This window comes from Barbus barbus, assembly GCF_936440315.1.
Source record: "Barbus barbus genome assembly, chromosome: 9".
NCBI classification, from domain to species: Eukaryota; Metazoa; Chordata; class Actinopteri; order Cypriniformes; family Cyprinidae; genus Barbus; species Barbus barbus.
In genome coordinates, this window is record NC_136737.1 from 19,939,127 (window position 1) to 19,962,628 (window position 23,502).

Below are 23,502 nucleotides of genomic sequence, written 5' to 3' on the forward strand. Positions count from 1 at the left end.
GCGGTCAGTTGGTTATTTTTCCTTATTTGTAATTGATGCCGCCTCGGATGAATTTATTTTTTCTGGATTGACATTTATGAATTCATCCTTGTGTGTGTGTGTGTGTGTGTGTGTGTGTGTGTGTGTGTATATGTGTGTATATAAATATATATACATACAGTGCCCTCCAAAAGTATTGGAACAGTAAAGACAAAATTGCTCTGTAGGCTGTGGAGTCAAGACATTTACAAATATGATTAAAAGATGAATATGAGACAAAACTACAGAATGTTACATTTTATTATTGGGTGATTCAACACAGATGTTTTACCAAATAAAAAGAACAACACTTTGAGTTTCATCCCTCTATCTGATGTGAGCATAAGTATTGGAACAGTTGCCTCACAGGTCTTTCTAAGTGATCAGCTGTGTCCTGTTGCATTCATTCTTCAGATATTAAAAGCAGGGAATGTGTCGTATCAGTTATATCCATTACTTCTGTATTCTGAATCTTGCATTCGATGATGACACACACAAACCAGGATGAAGATGAGGGAGCTGACTTTGAGAGAAAAGCAAGCAATTTGGATGCTAAAAGAAAAGAGGAAGTCAATTAGAGCTATAGCAAAAATAAAGGGCATGGAGAAATCAAGACTTTGGAAACCACCCACGACACCAGCAACCAACAACTACTTGATCGGCTGAGAAAACAACAGTAGTTGATGACAGACAAATCATAAAAGCTGTGAAAATGAACCCTAAAAGTGCTGTTCTTTTTATTTGGTAAAACATGTATGTGTTGAAATGGCTAATAATAAAATGTGACATTCTATAGTTTTGTCTCATATTCATCTTTTAATCATATTTGTAAATGTCTTGACTCCACATCCAACAGAGCAATTTTGTCTTTACTGTTCCAACACTTATGGAGGGCACTGTATGTGTGTGTGTATATATATATATATATATATATATATATATATATATCTAATGTACACATATACTCATCACCAAACACCAATGACTTGTACATAAGGGCACTGTCATTTTAGACACGTCCAAAACTGTTGCAATAGAGATGGAAATACAATTTTTAAATACATGAACTATGTTTCCATCTTTGTTGCCACAGTTTTGTTAGTGCCTTTTTCTGTTCTAAAGAAGGGTGTGTCCCAACACTTTTGTCCTTATAGTGTCTGTACAAGTCATTGGTGTTTGGTGATGAGTTTTTGGCTCAAGGTCTGCATTTAAAGTCACACCAGAGGTGTTCAGCTGGGATCAGGACTTGGTTTCTGCAGACCAGTCAAGTTCTTCCACACTGACTCAATCAATCATGTCTTTTTGAACCGTGTCTTATACACAGAGGCACTGTCATGTTAGAATAGAAAAGGGTCCTGTCCAAACTGTTGCTATAACATTAGAAGCACACAATTCCCTAGAATATCATTATATGCTTAAACATTAAGATTTGTACTCATAGAAATTATTAAAGTAGTCAAACCTGTTCATTAGAAGGGGGTGACCCAATACGTTTGGCAATATAGTGTGTATATACACGCCCCCCCCCCCCCCCCCCCCACACACACACATTTTATTTTGTGTTCATTCGTATGGACTCTAACACCCTCTGTCTCTGTTTGACTGTGCATGTATTTTTTGTTAAATCTGTCTTTTGATGTGTTGTGATATTGCCGTTTCTTCTGATCATGTGGTTAGTGTGGTCGCATGCAGTCACATTGTCTGATAATGAAGCAGATGAACGACATGATGTTGCATGTTTGCGGAACAATGTGGCTTTTTCAGGGGAGACAGTCGTATTTGTTTTGACTGATGTTTCTTTAAAGATAGTTGGGTGACTTTGCTGGAGTCATTAACGGCAAAAGACCGTTGACAGTTTGTCTCTCAGTTACATTTTTTCCTTTTTTTTCAGTTAATCCTGTTTGAGTGTTTCTTTATCTTGCCACACAATTCTGGAGTAATTGAAGCATCTCTCTTTGAATGACCTCTTCATGAGCTCATAAAAGAACAAGTGAAATGTAAAATTAAACTGCTTTAGTGGCTCAACTAGTTTTTGCTCCAAATTTTAAGTTGGAAAATCAAACTGCAACCATAACAAAATCATTTATCAGACCTATCAGTTGACTGCTAATGTTAACAGCTAACTTTCGTCTGGATTTATAGACCTCCTTGATCAGAAAAGGCTGACCAGTTGAATATTTATGTTGACAGCTAGCTTTCTGCAGACATGATCAGAACAGATTCACCAGTTGAAAGCTAATGCAAACGACTAGCTTTCGCCAGGCATTACAGACATCTTTGATTAGAAAAGACTCACTGATTGACTGCTAATGCTAATGGCTAGCTTTTCCTTGATCGGAACATTTGTACCGGTTGGATGCTAATGTTAACTGCTGGCTTTCTCCAGGTGTTACAAAACTTCTTCACCACTGGATGAATGCTAATGTTAGCCTAAAGGCTAACTAAAGGCTAACTTTCTTCAGGTACTACAGACCATAGATATGCCTCATTAGCGACTGTTTCTATGAGCCGCAATATGCAAGCCATCCGCCATTTTTAGAACAGTCTGCGAACCCAGCCCAAATTGACTGTGTGCGTCTACAACAGTAAGTTATACGTATGCATATCTCTGAATATTCATTTATTATTATGGTGAATGACATCAAGTTGACCCTTCCAAAATGGCGGATGCGTCAACGTATCTGGAGCGGTCAAATAGGGCATATCTATGCTACAGACCCCCCAAATTAAACAAACTTCCGCTTGGTATTACAGACCTCCTTGATTAAACATACACACCAGTTGAACGCTAATGCTAATACATTTCTCTAGACTTTACTGACCTCTTTGATTAAAACAAACTCACCAGAATGCTAATGCTAATAACTTTCTCTAGATTTTACTGACCTTAACTGAAACAAACTCACCAGTTGAATGTTAATGCTAACAACGCTCTCAGATATTACAGACCTCCTTGACTGAAAGAAACACCAGAATACTATGTTAAAATCTAATCTCCAGGCATTATTTGATTGAAACTAATTCAACTGTTGAATGCTAGTGGTTAATTTTCTACTGACGTTACAGACCAACCAGTATAATGCTAATGGGGACGTTCTCTAGATACTGGCCTCCTTGATCAGAACAGTCTTACAAGTTTAATGCTGACGTTAACTAAATTCTAATGCCAGATTAATCTAATGCTAGCTAGATATTACATTGTAAAAAAAAAAAAAAAATTGAACAACCTTAAAATTCTAAGGCAACCAGCTTCAGCAGATTTTATTCTTCAACTTGTTGTTTTAAGTTTATATAACAAAAAGTTGAGAACTCAATTTCCTAAAAAAATTAGTTGAAAAAACTCAAAAATCTTCTGAAGCTGGGTGCCTTAAAATTAAGTTTGCTCAACTTTTTTTTTTTCTTTCAGTGTACAGACCATCTTGTTTAAAATAGACTCACCAGTTGATTGCTAACACTAACAGCTTGCTTTCCAGGCGTCCTTAATCAGAACAGACCCCTAGTTTGAAAATGACTGGTGTTAGCCTGCTAATCTTTGCAGTGAAAGTCCAACATGCCATTGTAAAACCCAATTACCTACAGTAATCTTTGTTAATATGTTTCTCACAATCTGACCATGTTCATGTAAATCAGCTGTTGTTATTTCTTCATTGTTTGTTTGAGCCAGGGCGACACAGCTATGTAGAGTATCCAAGGAATCCAGGGGATGTGCCTGTGCATTGCAGCGTCGCATACCTAGCGTGGTTATACTTTTAATGAACAGGTGTGTCCAGGTGGGCCTTCCGCTTTTCTTTCTGCACACATTTGGCGATAAGATGTATGATTGTTTTTTTAGAGATGAAGACATTAAATTCACGCAACTATACATATGTACAATAAGTGACATGTTAGTGCATGTTCTGGAGAGATCAGTCATGGAAAAGGAAATTAATCATAACTTCCATAAACACAGTGGAAAGTCATTCGTTTCAAAAGACAGTTGTATAATCACACCCTGCACTTATATATCTTTATAACTCTTTCCATCCACCTTTGTATATGATTAGATTTACTTTCTCATATGACTGAGTCCAGCACAGCTAATTGAAGCTCTTCTCAACAAGTTGTTTAAAACGGTGCAGAAGTTGTATTATCTTAACAATTTCCGTGTTATTGACATAGACATGATGGTGATAGATTAATGCTGAAAGTGCCAGCATTTCCCATTAGTTAACACCCAAGATGATGTTGGTTTAGCACTTCAACTGATACGATTGCGAAGAAAACCAAACAAAATGTCTTGGTGCAAAGCTGTGGATTCTTTGAAAGCCTCTAACCAAGACATCCATCTGTCAATAAAAAGACACAATGACAGAGGCATACCATGTCTGCAGAAGAGTTTAAACTGAATTATAGCCCATAATTATTGTCTCAAGTATAGTAAATGGACCTGACTTGACATGGGAAGTTGACATGCTTATTTAAAATGATTTATATGAATAAGATGAATAACTATATTTTTTTGTGAAGATATTATTAATTTATTTAAAAATATTTATGTAATGTGTATATATAAGTATATTATTTAATAAAACATTAAAATAGATGGCATGTGTATGTATATATATATATATATATATGATAATGTATGTTGGTACATATATTAACATTTTTGAATTAACTTGTACTTTGTTAAAAATGTAATATGAAGTAATATTATTGATCATATATTTATTTTTTTCTATTTATAACAACTGTATTACACATTACATATAGTTGACATGCAGTTTTCTATTAGGATCTATATGACTAAGATGAATAAGTATTTATTTTAAGATATTAAGTATTTATTAAAAATACATTTGTTGTGTGTAATTTATATATTATTTATAAAATAAAAATGTGTGTGTATATAAAGAAGTGAGTACACCCCTCACATTTTTGTAAATATTTTATTATATCTTTTCATGTGACGACACTGAAGAAATGACACTTTGCTACAATGTAAAGCAGTGAGTGTACAGCTTGTATAACAGTGTAAATTTGCTGTCCCCTCAAAATAACTCAACGCACAGCCATTAATGTCTAAACCGCTGGCCACAAAAGTGAGTACACCCCTAAGTGACAATGTCCAAATTGGGCCCAAAGTGTCAATATTTTAGGTCTGGAGACATGCTTGGCCAGGCCATCAGCTTTACCCTCAGCTTCTTTAGCAAAACAGTGGTGATCTTGGAGGTGTGTTTGGGGTCGTTATCATCATGTTGGAATACTGCCCTGTGGCCCAGTCTCCGAAGGGAGGGGATCATGCTGTGCTTCAGTAGATGGATGGGTGTGTTGTGGATGGGGTCTATTCATTTATACTGTTATCAGCACATGTTGAAGTAGATTTGTCTCTTGTCGTCTCTGAGAGAATATGCGCTGTTAATGCATTTCAATTTCTGTATGACAGAAGTTAAGACGTTCACCAGCATAACTATTGGGCAAAGTTTGCACGTTGCTTGTGTGATATCAATCGGCTCGCCTTTATGGTTTAAAACAGAAATATTTCCAGTATTGCGAAGTAACCGCAAACCCCCATGCATATGTATCTTAAACACAAGGATACAGGAAACAAATTGGTATGCCACGCTGTCTGAAACATGTCTCTATTCTTGTGAGCGCTGGTCCGTATATCACGGATCAACTGCGATCCGTTTAAGCCCTAATAGCCTATATGACAGATCAGAGCAATCTTTTATTTACTAATTTAACATGAAATCGTCAAATTGAATCTCCATATCAATAGCATACAATGAAAATACAGAATAATTAGAGCAATCATTTACGCACAATAAATAACAGAGCGTCATATCTATACACATTTTCCCCCGAACGTTCTCGCGACCCGGTAGGAATTCTTCCACGGCCCGGTAGTGGGTCACGACCCGGTGGTTGGGGACCTCTGCAATAGAGCACCTTTGGGATGTGGTGGAACGGGAGATTCGCATCATGGATGTGCAGCCGACAAATCTGCAGCAACTGCGTGATGCTATGATGTCAATATGGACCAAAATCCCTGAGGAATGTTTCCAACATCTTGTTGAATCTATGCCATGAAGAATTAAGGCAGTTCTGAAGGCAAAAGGGGGTCCAACCCGGTACTAGCAAGGTGTACCTAATAAAGTGGCCAGTGAGTGTGTGTGGATCTCAAAATTTGCATGTCCGAGTTGATGGCTTTTTTTTTTTTTTTTTTTTCAGTAAACCACCTTGTAATTTAACTGTCGGACAGGTAGTGGCATGTCTGCAGTTTGTAATTACCTGCACTCCCATTTCAGACAACTCATAAGGCCACATTGTTTTCTCATGGAGCAGTGCCGGGGGCCAGAACAGGTCGGGCAGCATTCCCTGTCCCGTGACTTCTGAGGTGTTCAGGCAGCCAGCGTCGACACCCCAGAACCAGATGTGTGGGTCAGGACGGGCACAGCCAGACGGACTCTCATCCTACTGCGACTGCTACACTTCAATGACTCGTATCTGAAGCGGAATCACCAGGCCTGGAACAGTGGAGGAAAAAGGGGTGGGACGGGGCGAGGGCGTGTTGGTAAGTCAAATGGCTTTTGTTTTGTTTTCCTCTGATGATTGTGCTCTCTGAAGTTGTAGCTGCGCAGACGTCTTTGACAGCATTTACCATTATTATCCTGTTTGCACAACTGCGTTTGTATGTTAAACTCTTATTCAGTGTGCTTTACTGTGTAAACAAGTCAAGTTTGTATGCAAGTTACTCTTCTTCTCCTCTGTTTGTTCCAAAGTCACAAGGCCATAAGATGTTTCTCTTTTAATTAACATTTAACTTACAGTGTTTTCTCTGAAGAGGCAGGCGATAACTTATATTATAAAAACTAATGTAAATCACTCCAAAAGACACTCCAGGTAATACAGGGGGAAAAAAGTCAATAAAAGACTATGTGAAAGGAAATAGTGCCTCCACATCACTGTGATAGGCTGATTTGTATGTCAATGCAATAATACCTGCCTATTGCCTGCAAATTTGTGTTTTTAACGTGTTCAGATTTCCTCAATCAAAACATTTCTGCTTTTTATTCAGCTTCGCTACAGCGATATTTGGACGCCTTTGTCCATACTATTACTATTACACTATTACTATTACTTCTATGAATCCATTTTGAAATTCTGCATGAAAGCGCCCTCTGGATTTGAGTATAAATGAAACATACACTGCAGATGCATATTTAATGTAAAATGTTTGGTCATGCATAGAATATCTTGCGTCTTTGAATTCAAATCTACATTTATTCACACCGGCCCTTGAAAACATCTATGTCAACACACTTTCCCAAAAATGTGCAGGACACAAATGTATGTTTATATTTTTTTTAAGTGACACGTCCCTAACGTATTCTATGCTCATGTATTTCTTTTCTTTTTTTTTTCTTTTTTTTTAATTAAATTAATACAAACTAAATGTAACACTTAACTCTGGTAAATAAATAAATGTCAATTTACAATATAAAAAATCATAGACTTGTGCATAGCCCAGATCTGACTATGCATAGTCAACATTCCCCTTTGCACAGAGGCTGCTACCTTCTGTTCTAACCTAAATGCAAAAAAATGGTCTTGTTAATCTGAACGGCATTAGTGAAATGCTTGAGCTGTAAAGCAGTTTGTATTTTGTAAGTATGCCCTGCAGGTCTGAGACATGCCTCAACATTGCAGATCAGTACCGAAGATGAGTTCTCCTAGACAGAAAAAATGATTAGATGAAAGATCCGAATGTTAGAATCTAATAGTGAACACAAACAGGCATTACAAACACCCTAGGGCGATACAAAGCCAGTGCAAACAAAAACACGGCAGATCTTTTAAAACTGTAAAACACAAATGGACTTTGACCTGTGCCGTGTGTGTGTGTGTGTGTGAATTGTCACTAATCTAGGATCAGCCTTCACAAAAGCACCAGCAAAACCCGTGACACAAATTGTGGCCTCTTGCTTTTCACCTCCTCACACGAGACCAGCTGGACCCTCGTGAGCCCCTCGCTCCCATTCCACTCCCCAAGGGCCGGGGAAAGGCCTCGTCCCTGTCCGTAGGAGCCACGTCGACGGTAGTATTCAAGCAAAATATTTGCATGGTAAATACCTAATCATCTTAGGTGTGGCAGGACAGACTCAGAGACATTTTGTTTCGTCTGGCCCCATGGAGAAACTCGAAGAGACGAAATTGGCCATGATGGGCCTGAACGAACGGCTGAAGGGGTTCCTGGATCATGTGAATCAGTTGGAACAGAGCAACTGCGAACTGAAGGAGCAGATTGAGGAGTGGGGATTCAGGAACGTCGCTCCGCGGCGGGACTGGAGCGACAAGGAGGCGCTGGCTCAGGAACTGCGAGCTCAGGTGGGTCGGTGACGTTTGCGTTTATTATCTGCTCTATTATCTACATCTTGCCTGTCTCGTTACATTTGATACCTTAGATGCTTTTCATGTAACCCTAAAAAACCTCTCAGACTAGCTCTGGGGTAACCTAATTAAAACATTAAATGCATGTATTTTTTCTCAGATGTATCGTCTTTTGTAGTGGTTCTTAATTTGGCCCCTGGGGGCCCACTGCACATTTTAGGTGTCTCAGTATGTCGACACACCCAAATCAGGTTATGAAGCTTAAGATAATGAGTTAAATCAGGTGCTTTAGAGAAGAGGCATCAAAACTTAGCAATTCCGATGGCCCCTAGTAGTTGGTTGGACCCCAAATCTTTGTTAAATTTATGTTACTACTGTATTTGATAGTGAGAATGTGTTTGGAATAGCATACTGTCATTAAACTCGTACCATTTTGCCTTATGCATTCTGTGCAGCATGTTATGATTTTGTAACACTGTATATTCAAGATTATGAACATGTTGTTATGGCACATTACACTTTTTGCATACTATTTAAAATAGTCTTTTGCAGTATGCATGGTATCCTATACTGTACCACTCGTACTACTGATGTGGTATGCGGTATGAATATTCAGTTTGACTCAATAATTAGATGCATACTATATATTATACTAAGAATATTTGGAATGAAGTTCTATCATAGCGGTATTTTTCGTCCACTGTATGCATAAATAATAATTTAATTGTAATAATTAAATTATTGCAATTAAGCAGCATGTAATGATTGCATAACATTCTATATTAAAGATTAAGAAAATGTATGTTATGGCATACTATACTTTTGCATACTATTTGCAATACTCAAGCAGTATGCACAGTGTTATTATGGTGTTCTTACTATTTAACTCTGAATATTTTGTATTCAGTCAATAATCAGATGCATACTGTATATGATACTAAGAATATGTTTGGAATGGCATACTACTTGTACTACTTTAGTATGTAGTGTGCATTCTTTGCAGCATGTAATAATTGCTTTACATTCTATATTCAAGATTAAGAATATGTATGTTATGGCATACTATTATATTTTGCATAATATTTTGAATATTCTTGCAGTTTGCACTGTTCTGCACTACTCATACTGTTTATGCAGTATGCATTATGATAACTAAGAATATTCAGTTCAGTCAGTAATTAGATGGCATTCTATTTATGTACTAAGATTTGTTTGGAATGGCATACTACTAGTCAGCAAATGGTATTCGTTTGTGACCTCCCTATTCTTCTGCATATCGCTGTTGTCAACCTTGGGACGTCGCCGCTGAACTTTTTTGACGGCGATCAGCTGCAAAATAGCTTGGTCCTGCTCTGTTTTCGTCGACTTCGAGTAAAACAATTGAAAGTTTCTCAAAAGATCCCCTGAAGTCAATGTGTGAGCGTGACAGAAGTTTGATGCTGTTGTGTGAGAACAAGCAACAACCGGCATTTTTCCTCCTCCCGAGTGCCTCATTTTCTTAATCTCCTCACGTAAATTATTAGATTTCGATGGTTTACGTTTCTTCCCCACCACTGAAACCACCACAGGTTCATCAATGCCGTCAAAATTATTCATTTTTTTGTTTGTTTGTTGATCACAAAGTAGGTTGGATGAGGAAAACTAGGATGCGGGTTTTTTCAAAGCGCCGCCGTTACTGTTTACAGTGCGTGGAATGGTGCGCTGTGATTGGCTGAGCGGATATATCGCATTCTGCAGAGAAGGGAGACTGGCGTTTGTCGCGGTTTGGAAAAAAAAGGGAGAAAACATGACAGAATAACACGGCAGATATCGCATTTTGTGTAAATTCAAAAATTGACTTTTCAATACCGAGTAGATACAATACTAATTTTAGCGAGAACTCATTTTTTTTTAAAAATGGCGTTTATCGCGTTTTGGAACCAAACTCCTCATATCAACTTGTGGAAAATGGGCATCCGATGATCCCTTTAAGGATATGTTTGTAATGACATATTATACATTCTATTTTTGCTGTATGCAGTGTGTAGGGTATACTGAGTTCAAAATGCCTGTTTTGCACTGTAAATGCATGCAGTAATCAGATGACATAGTGCCATATACTGTACTACTCATACCAATTACGCAGTATGTTAAATGTGTAAAGTGTGCCAATATTCTGTATGCATGCAATAATTAGATGGGAAACATGCCTAATACTAAGGATATGTTTGATAAATAGCATACTACCACACTACAAATGCAATTTTTGTAAAAGGCATTACATAGACAGTGAGAAGACAAACAGTATTTGACAATAATCTAGCATGCAAATTAGCATGTTTTTCTTTGCTTACTATGTTTAACACATCTAGAACCAAATGTCTTATACAACATGCTAGTATTCCATTCCCAACATTGCCTAAAACCAAAACACAGCATGACCTGTGTGAGTCTTTGTTACTAGCATTTTGCATTAGCCTTAGCTGTACAAACACATAAGCATTCACTATTTGCGTTACTAATTCATTTTATCCCTTTAAAATACATTATATATGAGTGACTTACAGTGACAATGACAATGATTAACTGTATATTATGCTGCCACAATAGCTCATGAATCATCAAAATGGCAGCCAGCCAGCCAAAATGTGCTAAGCTAATATTGCGCTCTGTGAGAAACACAACCTCCCACCAGCCTTTAGAAAGTCATTCTGCTGATAAACACGTGATTCAGAAAGGAATACTAGCATACTGCTAACTGCTACTGTATACTGCTTATCAGTTCAAAATAGTATGCAAACGTAAGTTTTAAGCACAATATCAGTATGGTTATTTAGCATTATTTAATCCAAGTTTGTGTAAAATGTCTAATCAAGTCAGAAACCAAGAGGGATTATGGGTAATATTGAAAGTCCAGCGCACTGCATTGTGGGGTTAACAAACCAAATGGATTTCTAGTTTTATACTGCATATTGTGACATATTTACTAGGCCATCTGGATATGGTCACATAAAAATCACATACTGTGCACAGTACACAAACTATATTCTGCTGAAATAGTATGGGTAGTATGCTAATATGCTATTTCGAACACAGCCAAAGACAAAGACCAGGTATTTAGGCTTTTTTCTTGTAATTAGATAAACATACTATATATTTGAGTGTCCAGATGCCTTAGTGTACTACTCATACTATTTATGCAGTATGTAATATGTTAATTGTATAGATTCTGCAAATATTTGATACTAAGGATATGTTTGGAATGCCATACTACCATACTACTCATACTATGTTTGCAGTAGACTGTATGCAAACTGACATTTTAAATTCAAGATTAATGATTTGTTATGGCATGCTTTTTTGGCCATACTCTTTAATACTAATTGGAAGTATGCACTATGTACAGTGTACTGGGCACAATATCCATGCAGTATTTAGATGCCATGCTATGTACTGTAGTTGAGACTAAGGACATGTTCAGAATGAAATACTATCATACTACTCATACAGTACTATTTTTGCAGTATACACTATGTACAGTATACTGTGCCGCTTATAATAATTACATTACATTCTATGTTCAAAATGAATAATTCGTTCTACTCTTTTGCATACATATTAATTCTATTTTGCAGTATGCACTGTGTACAGTATACTCGATACAATATGCATGTGATAATTAGATATTCTATATATTTGAGACTAAGGATGTGTTCAAAATGCCATACTCCTATACTACGCATACTATTTTTTGCGGTATACAGTTTTTAAACTGCGCAGCATGCAATAATTACATGACATTCTATATTCATTCATGCTTGTAATGGCATACTACTTTCTTTTTTTTTTGGATACTATTTTGCATAGTCTTTTTAATAGATTGGTGGTTTGAATTCTGTGACACTAACAGATATTTTAATTGATTACTAGAGGGGTGTCAACCAGACGCTTAACACCTGTGCTTCCTAAAACCTTTCCGGTGCCTGTGGCCATACTGACCTTGTGAAAGATTGTTAATCCTTTAGTAGGCTACCTCAGGGCCGGCTTTCGCACCTGGCTTGATCTTTGACCCTAACATAATAATATCCTGCTTAAAGATTTGCAAAATGCAGATAACACAGTTTAAAATCCACTTGTGCTGTTTTATATGACAGCCAACTATTTTATGTGCTCTGGGGGGTAAAAAAATATCAATCTGTCAAGATGCAATCAATGCATTGAGCAATGTGCACAACAAAATTTAAGTGAAAAATCATGGCAGCATTTAAGTCTTCATAACTTCCTTCAGTAATGGTATTTTCATAAACAGTGTCTGCCAATCAGTAGACAGCCAGAAAAACAGCATGCTGATGCATACCTGCATACACCCAGATCTTTCACACTGAGGATTCAGAAATTATTTTCCGTTCCCATGGTTAGATGGGTGTTGACAGCCATTTATCATCAACGAGCCTTGTACCTTCCTAATAACCTTCCTAATAAGCCCCCCCCCCCCCCCCCTTCCATTATTTTTAATCAAAATGCTCAAGAGGGTGATTATAATGTATTTATCTTAATTATATGTCTTTTTCCCTGTTAATTCTCCTTCTTTTATATTTGTTTTGGCAGGTTAGGATGATCATAAAGGAAAATGCAGAAGTTTTGTTACAGTCTGATGCAGTGAAACTCAGGGCAGCACATTTAAAGACAAGGTTAGAAATTTACAGTGAACAAGAAACTTTTTTTTTTGTTTTTAATATTATGACTTTTTTCAACTCAATTATATATGTATATTATACTCAATTATATATACAGTAAATACATACTTTTTTTTACACACATATAAATGTATAAACAAAATATTTTAATGTCAGTCCAGTCAAACAATGAGATTTGTTTTAATTTATTTATTTTTTATCAAAGGTTAAAGCAATTTTTGTGGTATACACTACCCAACCCAGTGTGTTCTGTAATTTGTCCAAATGTAACAAGTCAGAAAATTTGCATACTGTGCATTGTATTCATAATACAGTCTGCGTTTCAAACATGCCAATGGAATATTTCACATAAAAAAAAAAAAAAATATATATATATATATATATATATATATATATATATATATATATATATATATATTGTGACTTGAACAGCTGATCGCCCTCTTGTGGTGGGAAACAGCAAGTAAGGAAATGCCTGTGAATGCTTGATTGCCTTTTTGATAACCTTTGTCCCTGAAAGATATCTTTGTTCATTTTTGTATTTATTATTACATTCAAAAGTTGGTTCATAAATACATTTGTGTATAACATGTTTTAGTTTAAAATGCATTTTCATTTTAAAATAGCTTTATATAAAAACGATTGTAGTCCACAGCATGTCTTTCATTTGATACTTAAGTATGTATATGTGTGTGTAGGTGTGAAACCGAGGAGAAACTCCGACTCCTAAAGGAGCAGGAGGTGTCACAGCTGAAGCTAAAGAAGAAAGAGATGGAAACGGCCAACAGCCTCCTGGAAAAGAAGCTTTATGAATCCCAAGATGAGCTACAGCAAATCATGGAGGAAAATGAGGTGGAGACACATGTCTGGTTTAATGTCAGTTCGTGATTGTGTCTAATTGTGCAATTGTGTGTCACTGTGCGTGTGATGTTTTGTCAGTCATATTAAGCATTTAACGACAGAAACCTTGACGTCTGTCTTTAGTAAAAAATACCTGTTAAAAACGTTCCCTAATGTCATTACGCCAAGTTGTGGTTAGCCTCGAGGAAAGGGTGTGTGTGTATTGGTAATGGTGGATCTGAACTTGAATAACCTTCAGTTATGATATGACATTATATTGTATATAGTTTTTGCCAATAATACAATGTATTTGGACATTTTGTGTCCTTTTTATTTGTGCACAATCAGTATCTATGCAAATAGTAAATGTGTAGCTTTAGCGGAACCAATGCACTAATTTTTTAATTAATTATTTATTTATTTTTTGGCAAAATGTGTTGCCTACAAACACAATATAGTTACTAAACCAAAAGTTGAACTGATAAAAAACCTTACAAGTTTATTGATTGAATTTTGATCATTTCATATTGATTTGATGTCGGTTTTAGCAGTCGTAGTAACAATATATTTAAATTTATACGACAAAATCATAAACTTCAAACTGTAACAAAATTGAACCCCAATATAAGTAGCTCCATAAGAATCAACTGTTTCTATTATAAATATTGTTCACAGCAAACATTTGGTATTGGTGGTGTGAACTGATATTTATCATCATTTTCTGAGGTTTAAGAATATATATCCAGTTTACAGGGGCTCTGTAAGGGGTGGAGATGGGGGGAAGGTTAGGACAATTCTAAGGGCCCGACGATGGAGGGAGGCCCCCCGAGGGGGAAACGTGATTCCTACCGAGGGGAAACCGAATGCGATTTCTACCACGGGGGACCCCCCCCAGAAAGCAATTTACCGAGGGGAACGCGATCTGTATGGAGGGGGAACCTCACCCCAACAACCCCCCCCCTCCCTCAGAAAGCAGAGGCACAAGTGAATATGCTGTCCAGGGGGACAAGAAACCGTAGCAGCGCCCCTGCCTGTTTATATGAACTCACCCTGACTGGGCAGGTCAAATAGTCAATGAAATGCAAATACAGACAAATTAATTTGAGTTGTAGATGTCAGAATGAGACATTTTTGTCTTTTTGGACTCAGGAAGACGTTCTCAAACAGTATGTTTTCATCAGACCCTTATATTTCAAAAGATGAAGAAAATTTGTATTCTTTATGAGAGGAGCCCTTTAAATTCTCCTCTTCCCTCCCTCTCATTTTCCACCCCCTCTCTCTCTCTTGTTGGCTGACAGAGAGAGCTGGATCAGCACCAGCGGCGAGCAGTAGAGGAGTGTTATAGAGTGCTAGCGCAGGTTGCTGCAGGAGAGGATGGCAGAGGAATGGATCTCTCCCGGACCAGCACCCAGTGCGACCACTCCAGCCAAGCCCAGAGTAGCCCTGACTCAGCCACGCCACCAAATCCAGCCCCAGGCTGCGGTCCGGCTTCACAGAGAAGGCCCCGAAAGGATGCAACCAGCCCCACAGCTGGGTTTCCACCACAGGTACGAGTATTTGCTCTCTCTCTCTCTCTCTCCTTCAAACACTCTCTACGGTCTGCTGGCCAGGGCACTGCAGAGCGGTCGTAGTGTGTGTGTGTAAGTGTGTGTGTAAGTGTGTGTGAGTGAAAAGACTGCTAAACCATGATTATTATTCAAAACAGAATGAGGGATGCTAGTCCCATTGAGCATAACCATTGTTTTTTTTTTCTGTGCTCATCAGTAGGTGATTGTTTATTTGTCTTACAGTGTGCTTGAGCAGAATTTATGCCCTCGCACAAAAACATGGGCCATCTGCTTCGTAATTCTCCTTGGAAAAACAACAACACACTGCAGCTTGTCTTTACGAATACCTACTATGTTGGTACAATGGTAAATTGAGGGTATCAATACAGTGGTGCTCCAAGGTACTTGGTAGGTGTCCAAAAAAACATTCTGGTACCACTGAACATGGTTTTACATGGTAACATGTCCAAAAAACAAGGTATTACAATGGTACACATCCAAAAACACATGATATTACCACTGAACATCATCTCCTGAGAAACGTGGTAACACCATAGTACACGTCCAAAAACATGGTACTGTTCAAATACATGGCAGAGCTATTGCAGTATGTCTAAAAACATGGTATTTTTGTGTTTGTTTTAGATTAAGTAAGACTATATGTTGTTTTTGAAAGTGTACAGTCATTCTAATCAGATGGAGACTGAAGTGATTCCTTGACTGATATACATCAACTCGAACCACAAGAGCAACAAGTTTTCTTTAATGTGATCTATTGTCTTACCAGTGCTCATTGACGTCATTTGGCACATACTTTTATTTTTGGATGTAAATCATGGATAATTAAAACAATATGCCAGAGAGGCTATGCAGTAAAGTCATTTACCATGAGTAAGAGGTGTCCTAAGGCACAGTGTAATGAAACCTCCATGGTAAGCAATATGAAAAAAAGGATTGTATTCTGTGGTATTCTTATGTATTTGTTATTCTTATGCATATATTGTTTTTTGTTTACTGTAGGTGAGAGCAGGTGACGAGGCCCTGAAGGAGGCACGAGCCGAGCTCGCTCAGGCCCGAAAGCGATGGCACCGTCTACAGGTGGAAATCGAATCGCTACATGCCTTGGTGCGTTCGGTTCCCACAGACACACCCGAACACACACACTCTCCAATTCAGAATCATGTAGACAAACCTAAACACACACACTCCTGAACCCACTGCGCCTTCACACATTATACGCAAATTAGAATATCACTTACTGCTACAAAACGCATATGCAGGTTTTAATTTCTACCAGAACAAGCCAGATCTGGCATCTACGGAATCAGATTAAACCTCCATGTAGTGCGAACTGAGTGTTAAACGTACATCAATATTTTGCCTCCAGGGAATGCACGACAGATCCCTGCCAGATTTGTCATCACTCCTTGTTCTGAGAACTCATAATTTATAAATCAATTACTGTAGATAACCACAAATTGTTAAGAAATACTAGTTTTGTGGTTAAATATTAATTATCTGAAGGCTGTGGGCACAAATCCCTTTGAAGGAAACATGTTATACAAGTTGAGACCTGGGAATCTAATCTATTTACTTAATGTTGGTAGAGCCAGGTTCTACTACTTGATCCCCAGGTCATGAACTGTAGAATTATTGGGATCTTCAGTGACCACTGTGTCCTTGATCAAGATACATTACGGTGGCGGAGTTGTGGTTAAAACTCAAGGCTAGTTAATCAGAAGGTTGCTAGTTTGATGCCCCACAAGGCATGATTGTTGAATGCCACAGCCATTGTGCCCTTGAGCCAATCTCTTAATCTCTGATTTATCCAGAAGTTTATTGTCAGTTTCTGGAATATTGTTGGTTTGATCTCTGCAATGTGGGATCCAGGTTCCTTCATGGGGATTAACAATAACAAGAAGGTTGTTGTATCAAACACTGTAAATTGCCATCTGTGAGCCATTATCATTGTGCCCTTGAGCAAGGCACCTAATCCCAGGTTGGTCCAGGTGGACTGACCCAGTAAAACATGATGGCATTACATAGATGAAGTGGCACTGGCACTGAAGGGATTCGACTTAAATGGAAAATGCCTCTGTTCACTGTTTCAGACCAACCTGTTCCATTCCACCGACCCTGAAATTCCATCCATTCATTAAGCCATTCTCCAAGCAGATTGTCCTACAAAGGGGCACAGGGATGTCAGAGCCTATCCCAATGTCTCTGGTGTAGGCTGCCCCTGGAGATGTTGGAAATTAATAATTCTGTTTTATCCCACCAGGAGAAGAGTCTCCAAAGCTCCTTACGCCACACTCAGCTCCAGTACACTGTGCAGCTCAAGGATCTTTCCAAGTCTGTCAGGAGTCTGGAGTCTGAGCTAGAAACTGTGCAGGATGGTCTGGAAATCCAGAAACAGAACCATAGCCAGCTCCTCAACACCAAGATGAGGCTGGAGAGAGAGATAACAACCTATAGGAAACTCTTGGAACACGAGGAGGGCAGGTAGGGGAGAGAGAGAGATGTACTGAGCTGTATTTGTTTATGCAATAAAACCGTTAGCACACGCTCAAACTTGTATGATGTCTTTTATGCAACTCCAAAGAAATGCACTGGAATTTTTGTTTTGGTTTTGTTTTTTTTGGCATTGGCATTGGCATTGTGCCCTTGATGTTATAAACAGTCAGTCAACCTGTAGAGGTTTCTAAGGTACCAATGAAATTGAGTGTGGACTTGAATCAAACCTGCTTCTTCTTTCACTCCTGAACCACAGGTTTCTGAACTCAGATGGTCGGTCTCTAAAGCTGAAGCCATGGAAGGGGTCAGTTCCTGCTCCAGAGCAGAATGGCCTGCCCAACGGATGTGATGAAGAAATCTCTGAGCCAATCTTCTCCGAGAGAACTTCAAATATAAACCCAGCCCTTCAGCGACAGCAGAGTCTTGTCATCCTCACAAGTAAGGATGATGTTGTTTCCAATGTTTCCATCCAATGTTTCAGATTTTAAGAGTCATTCTCAACAAATGGTTCATTATACAACTGCAAGACTGAGAGATGTTTTGCAACTCTGTGTTTGTGTTTTTCCATCCAGAACCAGGTCTAAACAAAGATGGGGAGATCTGTACTGTAAAGACTCAGGAGATTCTGGAAGGAAATGTAGTGAGGGAGAGTGCAGAGGGTCACGGAAATGTAGAGTGAGTTTACATACACATATTTTCAAGCCTTGCTTAGCTGCAATGAAGAACCATAAGCATTTTACACCTTAAGGACAAACATCTTGATGTGCCATGTGGCTTTGCAGGCAATACAATTGTTACATCATAATCTTTTTACACCAGAGATTACGTAATCCTCATTTTTATGCTTATTATTTTGCTTTTTTGTGTGCTATAGGACAGAGAAGATTGACAAGGTAATCAGGCAATGGGAAGGGTCATTCTTTAAAGGAAATCCCAAGCTGAGGAAGAAATCTGTGTCTCTGCGTTTTGACCTTCATATGGCTGTAGCAGACGAGGGTTGCAGCCAGACAAAACAGGACACTCTCCCTAATGTGGAGGTCCGTCTGGTCATGAGACGGTCTCGCAGCATACCCACTTTTGCCCAGTGATGTCATAATGCTACTACACCACAATTGTGACATCACCATACTACCACATCACAACTGTGACCGGCGGCTAATAAAAGCGAATCACTTTAGTAACGTCATAAAACTGTTGCCATTTGAAAGAAAAAAGCGTCACATCAGTAAAGCGTTCAAAAACAAAAACTCAAATTGCTTTTATGATTGCAATGAACTCATTCCGATAGAGCTACTTAAAGAAATTTCAAGGCAAATTCATTTGTAGTTGATTTTACTTCAAACTTAGATGTTTGAAGATGAATGGGGAGTACGAACGCCTTGCAGTGTTTCAGATTTCGTACATAGTGACTTTAGAGTGAGACTCTCTCTGTGGACTCTCTACTGCCACATTATTGATTATTAGCACATATTACGTTACTGAAAACCTATAAATATATTGATTTGTGAAAATGTGTCTAGTTTATACATCTATAAAGCTGAATCTTAAGTATAAATGGTCAATGTGGATATGGAGATTTCACATTCAGTGCAGCGTAACAAAAGATGCCTTATTGCATTTGACAGATGTTACTGGAACTAATTTTACACTCCAGTGAACGCTAAGGGGGTATCAAGTTCTGGTTCTGCAAGAGGCTGTAGTGTGAACCAAAACAAAATATTGAGAAATTTGCAAGTGTAGCAAAAATCAGCAGCCAAACAAAAAGATTTATGGTGAAACCGATGTACTGTCCTCGCGATATTGCCTGCATGGACGTGTACAGAATGACTAGCAGTCTATCACTGCAGAGAGAATGAGATGCTAAAAGTAAAATGTTGACTATGAACTTCTCTACTACTTACACTCGCCTATAAAAGTTACATTGCTTTGTATTACAGATGCATATAGTTTACGCTTCATTTAAAGTGCAAATACTGTGTCTTCCAATCAAAAATGGTGCAGGATTGTTCAGAAAACTTGAAATTATCATACTTCAACAACCAAAAAAAAAAAAAGATGGTTGATCTACCTCTGTTGGTTGATGTACTGTAAATACATGGGTTTTTTCCTGATGCAACAAAGAAATGGATATATATGCATATATTTAATTTGAAGTTATATTAAATCTAATTGAATCTATATCCCTGAAATATGATGATATCACCTCATAAGTTTAGTTACTGCTTTCATTTATGTTATGCTCATGTTTCATGATCTTTCCAAAGGATTGTGACTTACTCTAAGAAATGTGAAGAGAAGTTACACCATATGCATTGGTAAAAATGTCAATTTCATATGCACTTTAATGGATTAAAATCAAAACATTGCTAACTTTCTGATTTTTCTCTGTACTCAACATATTTTTGCCCAGATGACTGTTGCTTTTTGTGAAACATAACCTTTTTTTTTTTTGGTATAAAAATCAACAGCTCTGCCCTGCTGAGTGATTTGGCTTATGCACTGTATGACAGGTGCTAATAAAGCTATTATTATTTCCAGATGAGCTATTTATGTTATGAGCAAAGCTGTCCAAAGACATTTCACTATATAGACCACAGTGCCTGGAAAACTAGCACACAATACTGATGTCCCAGTTAAGCCTGGAATAGATTTGCAACAGAACATGAATGAAAATGATTTTACTAAGATAATGCTGTACAAAAAAAAAGTTATGTTGCACAATCATTAAACTAAGCAGGCCAGCATTGTTTTTTCTTCTTCTATGTTTAATAATGCCCACAACCCCAGTTCTGTGACGTTCTCTGGTCCAAGCAATTTTTAAACGTGCATACCTTTTATACCTTAAATTTAGCTAGATGCTAATGCAAACAGTGTGTGGCAAACTCTGGTAGCAAGATGTACCCTATACTTTTTACCCTAAGACTAAATACTTTAATCAAAAATATCTTAATCTGTGTTCCGAAGATGAACGAAGGTCTTACGGGTTTGGAACGACATGAGGGTGAGTAATTAATGACAGAATTTTCATTTTTGGATGAACTATCCCTTTAAGCAAATAAATAAGAAAAAATAACTCTTTGTGTGGTTTTGGGTGGAAATAGGTCAGACTGAACCCATATAAGCTCATCTGATCCCTGAAATTTGGCAGAGATTTTTGCTTGCAGCCAGGAATGCCATTTCTGTCTGTATCTGAGTGTGCGGGTTTGCACATTTACAAGTGCATGACGTTTGTGTGTTAATACTAAAGGCTATTGTGTAGCCTGGAATTTCAGTGCTTTGATACAGGAAGTTGGTTTTCCACTTCTTTGGACCAATCATTTTTAATACGAGTGTGTGTGGAAGTGTGTGCGTACCTACCAACACAGCTGAATAAACACACATCCAAACAGGCCCATGTGCTCAGTGCCATCTCTTTACTCCGTAATCCACCTCTCTTTTTCTAGAAAGCACTGACTCAATTTTTGGATCTGGTTTTCATGACAAAGCGAATGTCCTCTTTACAGAGAGATGTCTGGGTATAAAAGAGCTGGAGTGGGACGGGCCTGAACCAGTACAGCTCCACAACTCTACCCCCTCCACAGGTGTTGCCACCAGCCGAACCTCTGCAGAATGGGCCGGGTGAGTACGAAGGTGATCAGGACACTCTGCTCCGATTGTTGATCATTTATTGGCTGCCATTTGTGACTGATTAGTGATAGAGCCATTTTGAGATGGTTAGACATACAAGATTGTTTAATTTATATATTATTATTATATATATTAGAATTAATTAAATATTATTTTAGACATAATATTTCATTTCTTTAACAATATTGTGATACAACCAGAGGTAGTTGTGTGAAATAAAATTCCACCGTCTTTTGTTGTACAGATCATTTTCTACGAGGACAAGAACTTCCAGGGCCGTCGGTACGAGTGTGACAGCGACTGTTCGGACTTCCATACCTACCTGAACCGATGTAACTCCATCCGCGTGGAGAGTGGGGCCTGGGTGGTCTACGAGAGGCCCAACTTTATGGGCTACCAGTATATTCTGACCCGGGGCGAGTATCCGGATTACCAGCGCTGGATGGGTCTGAACGACCGCCTCTGCTCCTGCAAGATGGTCCGCCTCGTAAGTTGCCCACATGCAGTCGAAACATTATGTAGTGCATATGTGATATTCAATAGATGTTCTTTCCACTCCAGGCAAGCGGTTCTGAGTACAAGATCCAACTCTATGACAAGGGAGATTTCACGGGTCAGGTGTACGAGACCACCGAGGATTGTCCATCCGTGGTGGAGCGCTTTCGGACACGCGAGGTCCACTCCTGTAAGGTGCTAGACGGGATCTGGATCTTCTACGAGCACCCAAACTATAGGGGGCGTCAGTACCTACTGGAGAAGGGGGAGTACCGTAAACCCGTGGACTGGGGCGCTGTCTGCCCCACGGTTCAGTCCTTCAAACGCCTGACGGAGTGACGTCTGACTTGTAAATCCATCCATCTACAGTCCTCCTTTACCTCCAAAACGCCCAACCACAACAGCACTGACAAACCTGTGCTGAATCAATAAATGTGTGGTTTCAAATGAAACTGTTGTCTCTTTTTGCAAACGTGTGATCACTAGACCTTTTGACTTTGGAAACTAACTATACATTCGGTAGATCTCATAACTGAATAAAACAGACAAATGATTGTACCGCTAGAGGTATTTGCCACACCAGGTGTTAAAAGGGATAGTTTACCCAAAAAGGAAAATTTTGTCATTAACTATTCACCCTCATGTCGTTCCAAACCTGTAAGACATTTGTTCATCTTCTGAACAGAATTTAAGATATTTTTGATGAAATCCAAGAGCTTTCTGCATAGACAGCAACACAACTACCACGTTCAAGGACTATGGAAGAAAAGAAATTGTTGAATAAAGTCATTATTTTTGTTTTCTTTGTGTACAAAAAGTATTTTCGTAGCTTCATAAAATTACGGTTGAACCACTGATCTCTAACGGACTATTTTAACAATGTCCTTACTGCCTTTCTGGGCCTTGAATGTGGTAGTTGTGTTGCTGTCTATGCAGGATCAGGAAGCTCTCCGATTTCATCAAAAATATCTTAATGTGTGGGTCTTACGGATTTGGAATGACATGAAGTGAGTAATTACTGACAATTTTCATTTTTGGGTGAACTGTCCCTTTAAGAATTCAAATACTTTTAAAATAAATAACTATAATAATATTAATCTTACTGGCTTGCCCTGGTTACCTTTTAGCATGCAGCTTGCCAAACCTTGTCCAAAATTCATCACCCTTCATCATCAGCAACTTATTAGCGCTTTCTTCCCCCTACTGGGCAGGTGGAGTTTATGAGGTTTGTGAACAAAATATATATTAGTCCAAAAATAACATTTGACTATCAAATTAGTCATTTAATATACTACAAATGGTTTAAACTAGTGCTGTCAAGTGATTAATCGCATCCAAAATAAAAGTTTTTGTGCACATAATATATGTGTGTGTACTGTGTATATTTATTTTGTATATATAAATACACACAC

The 23,502-nt window shown here is 38.2% G+C and overlaps 2 protein-coding genes across 4 annotated transcripts; both read left to right on the forward strand.

Moving 5' to 3' along the window:
- Positions 1 to 6,295: 6,295 nt before the first annotated feature.
- On the forward strand, positions 6,296 to 20,711 carry krt222 (keratin 222). Of its 3 annotated transcripts, XM_079425035.1 has the most exons (10): positions 6,296 to 6,574; positions 7,931 to 8,388; positions 12,979 to 13,061; positions 13,766 to 13,919; positions 15,206 to 15,454; positions 16,475 to 16,579; positions 17,736 to 17,956; positions 18,225 to 18,406; positions 18,541 to 18,643; positions 18,843 to 20,504. In XM_079425035.1, exons 2-10 carry the CDS (start codon positions 8,191 to 8,193, stop codon positions 19,054 to 19,056), a joined length of 1,509 nt encoding a protein of 502 aa, XP_079281161.1. In that variant the 5' UTR covers positions 6,296 to 6,574; positions 7,931 to 8,190; the 3' UTR covers positions 19,057 to 20,504. The 3 variants fall into 3 exon arrangements, with proteins under 3 accessions (XP_079281161.1, XP_079281163.1, XP_079281162.1); XM_079425037.1 differs by lacking the exons at positions 6,296 to 6,574; positions 7,931 to 8,388 and adding an exon at positions 10,125 to 10,211 and having other exon boundaries at positions 18,843 to 20,711; XM_079425036.1 differs by lacking the exons at positions 6,296 to 6,574; positions 7,931 to 8,388 and adding an exon at positions 10,127 to 10,372.
- A 764-nt stretch (positions 20,712 to 21,475) lies between these two features.
- On the forward strand, positions 21,476 to 22,429 carry crygs1 (crystallin, gamma S1; the record flags this gene model as incomplete). The annotated part of the gene is made up of 3 exons (XM_079425632.1): positions 21,476 to 21,598; positions 21,840 to 22,082; positions 22,157 to 22,429. The coding sequence occupies exons 1-3, from the start codon at positions 21,578 to 21,580 to the stop codon at positions 22,427 to 22,429; spliced, it is 537 nt and encodes a 178-aa protein (XP_079281758.1). The 5' UTR covers positions 21,476 to 21,577.
- Positions 22,430 to 23,502: the final 1,073 nt, after the last annotated feature.

Bases quoted from the DNA above. Each gene is read 5' to 3' on its own strand.
- krt222 (XM_079425035.1), top strand. From the start codon at position 8,191: ATGGAGAAACTCGAAGAGACGAAATTGGCCATGATGGGCCTGAACGAA. The intron at 13,062-13,765 runs GTTAGAAATTTA...ATGTGTGTGTAG, and splicing joins GCAGCACATTTAAAGACAAG to GTGTGAAACCGAGGAGAAAC. The intron at 15,455-16,474 runs GTACGAGTATTT...TGTTTACTGTAG, and splicing joins CAGCTGGGTTTCCACCACAG to GTGAGAGCAGGTGACGAGGC.